The 8295-nt window shown below is 46.0% G+C and overlaps 1 protein-coding gene across 1 annotated transcript; it reads left to right on the top strand.

Annotated features, from left to right (window-relative positions):
* The first annotated feature begins 885 nt into the window (after positions 1 to 885).
* Positions 886 to 2185, top strand: LOC138643164 (G2/mitotic-specific cyclin-B1-like). Its single transcript, XM_069731991.1, has one exon. It carries the CDS (start codon positions 909 to 911, stop codon positions 2097 to 2099), a length of 1191 nt encoding a protein of 396 aa, XP_069588092.1. The 5' UTR covers positions 886 to 908; the 3' UTR covers positions 2100 to 2185.
* Positions 2186 to 8295: the final 6110 nt, after the last annotated feature.

The following is an 8295-nucleotide window of genomic DNA, read 5'->3' as shown; positions in this document are numbered from 1 at the left end:
AATAATGGTGGTGGCACTCGTGATCCAGTCTTTATACAGGCCGGGTCACATGCTGCACTGGCCAATCACAGCCCTGCCAGTACGTGACATGTGACATGGCTGTGATGGCTCCGGAAGTGCCCACAGTCTAAAAGCATGTTGATTGGCTGTGCTTCAGCAACAAGCTTTATTAAACTGGAGAAACTGAACAGGAAACTAGACATACAGTAAAAAGTCCACTTTCGGAGTTCGTTAACAGAGAACATGTGTCTGGTACGCACACTGAACTTTCCCGATCAGGTTTGCTCATCCCTAGTGTTATTGTTTGTTTGATTTTTCACAATGCACTGTCCATTACTATTGCTACATTTTCTTTTAGCATACATAATTAACTTTTGATGAACTGTTCAATTCCAATTACTCATCCCTGGCCAAAAAGAATGTAACAAGAAACATTGGATTTGTAGAAAGCAAATTGTGGCAGCAGGCTGCAGCACAGGTGTGGTGTATATGGTTGTCATACGGAACTAGTAAAACAGATGTGCAAAACCAGGCATGCATAGTTACATATCTACTTTTCTAATATACAGTATGTATATATTTTTAAATATGTATTTATACTGTAATTATTTTTTCTCACAATATGTAACTCCTTCCCAAAAATGATATAATAAGAAATACTTTGTAACTACAAACCCAAAGAGTAAGTACATACAACTTAGTACCTACTGTATTGATGTGGCATGTACGTCATGAATATAAAACTCGACTAGTAAAGAGGAGGATGATAAAAAAAAATATTTGTGACCTGAAAACTTTGTGAGGTAGAAAAATGCAGTTTCATATCTGGATTTGGAGGAATTTTTTTTATATTTAAAAACAATGATGTCCTTCACAAAAAGGACTGCGCAGGGAGCGGAGGAGGCGTTATGGCCGCCCGGGTCACACGGAACATGATGGCCAATGCGGAGAACAATGTGAAGAGCGGGGTGGTGGGGAAACGGCCGGTGGTCTCCAAGCCCGGCCTGCGCCCCCGCACCGCCCTGGGTGACATCGGAGACAAGGCCGATACAAAGCTGCCGCTAAGAAAAGATGTAAAACCAGCGGTCAAAGTTGTCAAGAAAACGAAAACTGCGGAGAAGGTGCCTGAGCCAAAGACAGTGGAAAGTGTCTGTCCAGAAGCTCCTCAGGTAGAGCCCAGCTCCCCCAGCCCCATGGAGACGTCGGGGTGCCTCCCGGAGGAGCTGTGCCAGGCCTTCTCTGATGTCCTCATACAGGTGGAAGATGTGGATGCAGATGATGAAGGGAACCCCATGCTGTGCAGTGAATATGTGAAGGAAATCTATTCGTATCTCAGAAGCCTAGAGGACGCGCAGCCAGTGCGACCAAGCTATCTCCGGGGTCAGGAGGTGACTGGTAACATGCGGGCCATACTGATTGACTGGCTGGTCCAGGTCCAGATGAAGTTTCGGCTGCTGCAGGAGACGATGTTCATGACGGTTGGCATCATTGACCGATTCTTACACGAGAATCCGGTACCTAAAAACCAGCTGCAGCTTGTTGGGGTGACTGCCATGTTTCTGGCTGCTAAATATGAGGAAATGTACCCACCGGAGATTGGAGACTTCACATTTGTGACAGATCACACGTACACAAAGGCACAGATTAGAGAGATGGAAATGCACATCCTCCGAGTGTTGAAGTTTGCCATCGGAAGACCTCTGCCCCTGCACTTCCTCAGGAGGGCCTCCAAGGTCGGAGAGGTCATGGCCGAGCAGCACAGTTTGGCAAAGTATCTGATGGAGCTGGTCATGGTTGACTATGAGATGGTGCACTACCCGCCCTCACAGATCGCTGCTGCTGCCTCCTGCTTGTCTCTCAAGGTCTTCAGTGCTGGTGACTGGACCGTGACCCTGCAGCACTACACGGCATACAACGAAGAGGCACTGCTGCCCGTCATGCAGCACTTGGCCAAGAATGTGGTGAAGGTGAACAAGGGCCTTACCAAACACCTGACGGTGAAGAATAAATATGGCAGCAGCAAACAGATGAAGATTAGTGGCCTTCCCCAGCTGCGGTCAGAGGTGGTGTTGCAGATGGCGCGCCCGCTGCTTTCCTAGCTCTGCACACACTTCTCGTGGTCGCCCTTTCCTTTGCTGTTTGTAAATAGTCTTTGCTTTTAATAAAGTTCCTCTTTTTAGATAAAAAAAAAAAGGACTGCATAAGAGCGCTGATACAAGCAAGCACTCCATCTCTAATTGATAGTGACTTTAAGATTGTTTTTCTGTAAAAAGCATTGTGCTGGTTTTGCTGCTTTCTAGTGCATTAAGAAGGATGAAAAATGTGTTATTGTAATTTCAATGCAGCAGAACAAATGCAATGTAGATCAACTCACTCGGCTTCTTAAAGAGATAGTCACAGGAACATTTTCTGTTTAAGTTTTCAACTGGTTTATTAAAAAAGTACTCCATAAATCAGTCAAAATTAGGTAAACAAATAGGACCCTTCTGGCATAATGCAAAAAACAAATATATATTACAGTCTGTGTGGCTTTGGGGATCTGCCCTCTCAGGGGAACAAAAACACACCAAACACTGAAAGAGTCCATAGACTCCACATTTACCTTTTGGACCACACAATTGGGGTGGAGATAGGCTGAACAGCCTCCTACCCATTCTTTACAGTCCACAAAAACCCGGCCCTTAATATGGCCGATTAAACCCTCTAAGCACATCGTGTGCTGGAGCATTTTTCCAGGTTCATATCACTGAGGCTAACATCCTCAGTGACACATATCTGCCCCCTAGTATTTTATCAGTGACCTTCTCACAGCAGCTACACCATACCACTGATCAATCTCACTGAATCTGGCTCTGCTGATGGCACTTTCACTGTCTCTTTCTCCCCAGATCAATGGAATCTCTATTATTTAAGGATTTCTTTTCCTATATCTATTGACAGAAAACCTGCATAGTTGCACTTGGGATCATGATAGCATTCTCTGCCTGATGCAATCTATTACTATGTGTGTCACTCAGTCAGCAGTCATTACTTAACTTTTCGTGTATTCAATCATATCAAGCTTTATCAATCATGACTTATCATGAACTCATTTTGAAGGATTGTCCAATTTTAGAAGACCCAATACATGTATCTTATTAGGCAGTACTGAGGTTATGGTGAGGGGTTCTCTGTTCTGGATTATCATCTCTTGGCTAGAGAGGTGCATTATACTCTATCAAGGACTATGGGGTACGTTATTCTATGCATACTATAAGGGGGCTATATTATACTCTATTTAGGATTATGAGGTGCATTATACTGTAAGAGGGCTATGTGGAGTCCAGTATATTGTATGAAGAACTATGGGGAATGCATTATACAATATGAAGCACTATGGGGTGCATTCTACTGTGAGGAGTACATTGTACTATGTGAAGGACTATGGGGTGCATTATACAATATGGAGAACTATGGAGTGCATTATACTGTAGGGAGGACTACGGGGCACATTATAATATGTGGAGGGCTATAGAATGCATTATATTATATTGATCACTATGGGGTGCATTATACTATATGGAGGACTATGGGGTGCATTATACTATATCGAGGACTAAGGGTGCATTACATTATATGGAGGACTGTGGCATACATTATACTGTGTGGAGGACTATGAGGTGCATTATATTATATGGAAGACTATGGTGCGCATTATACTATATCGAGGACTATGGGTGCATTATATTATATGGAGGCTATGGGGTGCATTATACCATATGGAGGACTATGGGGTGAATTATACTATGTGGAGGACTATGGGGTGAATTATACTATATGGAGAACTATGGGTGCATTATATTATATGGAGAACTATGGGGTGCATTATACTATATGGAGAACTATGATATGCATTATATTATGTGGAGGGCTATGGGGTGTATTATACTATATGGAGGACTACAGAGTGCATTATACTATGAGGAGTGCATTGTACTATGTGAAGAACTATGGGGGTGCATTATACTATATGGAGGACTATAGGGTGCATTATTATTATTTATTATTATTATTTATTTATATAGCACCGTTGATTCCATGGTGCTGTACATGAAAAGGGGTTACATATGGATCGCCCCCATAGGGCAATGGAGTACTCAGGACCGGGTTCTTCGGTTTTCGACGGGGGATGTCACGGTGGCTGACTCGGTCCGTGGCCCTCGGGAGGTCAGTTGTAAAAGGGGGTTAGGTCTTTAAAGGGGAAATATTCGTGACGCCACCTGTGGTATTCGGTCAGGGTGACCGACGCTGCTTAGGGGTCCGCTGGGGTGATGTTATGGCAGCTAGATGGTATACCTTCCCACAGGTGAAGTATTGTTATGATTAGGCAATTCAGTACCACAATGGACATAGAGGTCAGAGCACATACAGGGATCTGACAATAACCCAAAAACATAGAACGAGCTCTGAGACGTGGGAACTCTGTTGACCGCAATCCCTAATCCTCTCCAACAACACTAGAGGCAGCCGTGGATTGCGCCTAACGCTCCCTATGCAACTCGGCACAGCCTGAGAAACTAGCTAGCCTGAAGATAGAAAATAAGCCTACCTTGCCTCAGAGAAATACCCCAAAGGGAAAGGCAGCCCCCCACATATAATGACTGTGAGTTAAGATGAAAAGACAAACGTAGAGATGAAATAGCTTTAGCAAAGTGAGGCCCGACTTTCTGAACAGAGCGAGGATAGGAAAGATAACTTTGCGGTCAACACAAAACCCTACAAAACCACGCAAAGGGGGCAAAAAGACCCTCCGCACCGAACTAACGGCACGGAGGTACACCCTCTGCGTCCCAGAGCTTCCAGCAAACAAATAGACAAGCTGGACAGAAAAAACAGCAAACAAAATAGCAAAGAAAAAACTTAGCTATGCAGAGCAACAGGCCACAGGAACGATCCAGGAGGAAACAGGTCCAATACTAGAACATTGACTGGAGGCCAGGATCAAAGCACCAGGTGGAGTTAAGTAGAGCAGCACCTAACGACTTCACCACATCACCTGCGGAAGGAAACTCAGAAGCCGCAGTACCACTTTCCTCCACCAACGGAAGCTCACAGAGAGAATCAGCCGAAGTACCACTTGTGACCACAGGAGGGAGCTCTGCCACAGAATTCACAACAGTACCCCCCCATTGAGGAGGGGTCACCGAACCCTCACCAGAGCCCCCAGGCCGACCAGGATGAGCCACATGAAAGGCACGAACAAGATCGGGAGCATGGACATCAGAGGCAAAGACCCAGGAATTATCTTCCTGAGCATAACCCTTCCACTTAACCAGATACTGGAGTTTCCGTCTTGAAACACGAGAATCCAAAATCTTCTCCACAATATACTCCAACTCCCCCTCCACCAAAACCGGGGCAGGAGGGTCAACAGATGGAACCATAGGTGCCACGTATCTCCGCAACAATGACCTATGGAATACGTTATGTATGGAAAAAGAATCTGGAAGGGTCAGACGAAAAGACACAGGATTAAGAACCTCAGAAATCCTATACGGACCAATGAAACGAGGTTTAAACTTAGGAGAGGAAACCTTCATAGGAATATGATGAGAAGATAACCAAACCAGATCCCCAACACAAAGTCGGGGACCCACACAGCGTCTGCGATTAGCGAAACGTTGAGCCTTCTCCTGGGACAAGGTCAAATTGTCCACCACATGAGTCCAAATCTGCTGCAACCTGTCCACCACAGTATCCACACCAGGACAGTCCGAAGACTCAACCTGTCCTGAAGAGAAACGAGGATGGAACCCAGAGTTGCAGAAAAACGGCGAAACCAAGGTAGCCGAGCTGGCCCGATTATTAAGGGCGAACTCAGCCAAAGGCAAAAAGGACACCCAGTCATCCTGATCAGCAGAAACAAAGCATCTCAGATATGTCTCCAAGGTCTGATTGGTTCGTTCGGTCTGGCCATTAGTCTGAGGATGGAAAGCCGAGGAAAAAGACAAGTCAATGCCCATCCTACCACAAAAGGCTCGCCAAAACCTCGAAACAAACTGGGAACCTCTGTCAGAAACGATATTCTCTGGAATGCCATGTAAACGAACCACATGCTGGAAGAACAATGGCACCAAATCAGAGGAGGAAGGCAATTTAGACAAGGGTACCAAATGGACCATCTTAGAGAAGCGATCACAGACCACCCAAATGACTGACATCTTTTGAGAGACGGGAAGATCTGAAATAAAATCCATGGAGATATGTGTCCAAGGCCTCTTCGGGACCGGCAAGGGCAAAAGCAACCCACTGGCACGAGAACAGCAGGGCTTAGCCCGAGCACAAATCCCACAGGACTGCACAAAAGTACGCACATCCCGCGACAGAGATGGCCACCAAAAGGATCTAGCCACTAACTCTCTGGTACCAAAGATTCCAGGATGACCAGCCAACACCGAACAATGAACCTCAGAGATAACTTTATTGGTCCACCTATCAGGGACAAACAGTTTCTCCGCTGGGCAACGATCAGGTTTATTAGCCTAAAACTTTTGCAGCACCCGCCGCAAATCAGGGGAGATGGCAGACACAATTACTCCCTCTTTGAGGATACCCGCCGGCTCAGATAAACCCGGAGAGTTGGGCACAAAACTCCTAGACAGAGCATCCGCCTTCACATTTTTAGAGCCCGGAAGATACGAAATCACAAAGTCAAAACGGGCAAAAAACAACGACCAACGAGCCTGTCTAGAATTCAACCGCTTGGCGGACTCGAGATAAGTCAAGTTCTTATGATCAGTCAAGACCACCACGCGATGCTTAGCTCCTTCAAGCCAATGACGCCACTCCTCGAATGCCCACTTCATGGCCAGCAACTCTCGATTGCCCACATCATAATTTCGCTCAGCAGTAGTGTTGAGCGATTCCGTCCGATACTTGAAAGTATCGGTATCGGATAGTATCGGCCGATACTCGAAAAGTATCGCCGATACCGATATCCGATACCAATACAAGTCAATGGGACACCAAGTATCGGAAGGTATCCTGATGGATCCCAGGGTCTGAAGGAGAAGGAAACTCTCCTTCAGGCCCTGGGATCCATATTAATGTGTAAAATAAAGAATTAAAATAAAAAATATTGTTATATTCACCTCTCCGGCGGCCCCTGGAACATCACCGCGAGGAACCGGCGTCCGGAAGGCTTCTTTGTTCAAAATGAGCGCCTTTAGGACCTGCGGAATGACGTCGCGGCTTCTGATTGGTCGCGTGCCGCCCATGTGACCGCCACGCGACCAATCAGAAGCCGCGACGTCATTCCACAGGTCCTAAAGGCACTCATTCTAGGAATTTATCTGAGGAATGACGTCGCGGCTTCTGATTGGTCGCGTGGCGGTCACATGGGCGGCACGCGACCAATCAGAAGCCGCAACGTCATTCCGCAGGTCCTAAAGGCGCTCATTTTAAACAAAGAAGCCTGCCAGACGCCGCTGACTCGCGGTGATGTTCCAGGGGCCGCTGGAGAGGTGAATATAACAATATTTTTTATTTTAATTCTTTATTTTACACCTCCGATACCGATACCCGATACCACAAAAATATCGGATCTCGGTATCGGAATTCCGATACCGCAAGTATCGGCCGATACCCGATACTTGCGGTATCGGAATGCTCAACACTACTCAGCAGGCAAAAACTTCCTGGAAAAGAAGGCGCATGGTTTCATTACCGAGCAATCAGAACTTCTCTGCGACAAAACAGCCCCTGCTCCAATCTCAGAAGCATCAACCTCGACCTGGAACGGAAGCGAAACATCTGGTTGACACAACACAGGGGCAGAAGAAAAACGACGCTTCAACTCCTGAAAAGCTTCCACAGCAGCAGGAGACCAATTGACCACATCAGTACTCTTCTTGGTCAAATCGGTCAATGGTTTAGCAATACTAGAAAAATTGCAGATGAAGCGACGATAAAAATTAGCAAAGCCCAGGAAATTTTGCAGACTTTTCAGAGATGTCGGCTGAGTCCAGTCATGGATGGCTTGGACCTTAACAGGGTCCATCTCGATAGTAGAAGGGGAAAAGATGAACCCCAAAAATGAAACCTTCTGCACACCAAAGAGACACTTTGATCCCTTCACAAACAAAGAATTAGCACGCAGGACCTGGAACACCATTCTGACCTGCTTCACATGAGACTCCCAATTATCCGAGAAGATCAAAATGTCATCCAAGTACACAATCAGGAATTTATCCAGGTACTCTCGGAAGATGTCATGCATAAAGGACTGAAACACTGATGGAGCATTGGCAAGTCCGA

Source organism: Ranitomeya imitator, chromosome 6 (genome assembly GCF_032444005.1).
Source record: "Ranitomeya imitator isolate aRanImi1 chromosome 6, aRanImi1.pri, whole genome shotgun sequence".
NCBI classification, from domain to species: domain Eukaryota; kingdom Metazoa; phylum Chordata; class Amphibia; order Anura; family Dendrobatidae; genus Ranitomeya; species Ranitomeya imitator.
This window is presented reverse-complemented; position numbering and strand designations above follow the sequence as displayed.

Coding starts and splice junctions, on each gene's coding strand:
- LOC138643164 (XM_069731991.1), top strand. CDS start 909: ATGGCCGCCCGGGTCACACGGAACATGATGGCCAATGCGGAGAACAAT.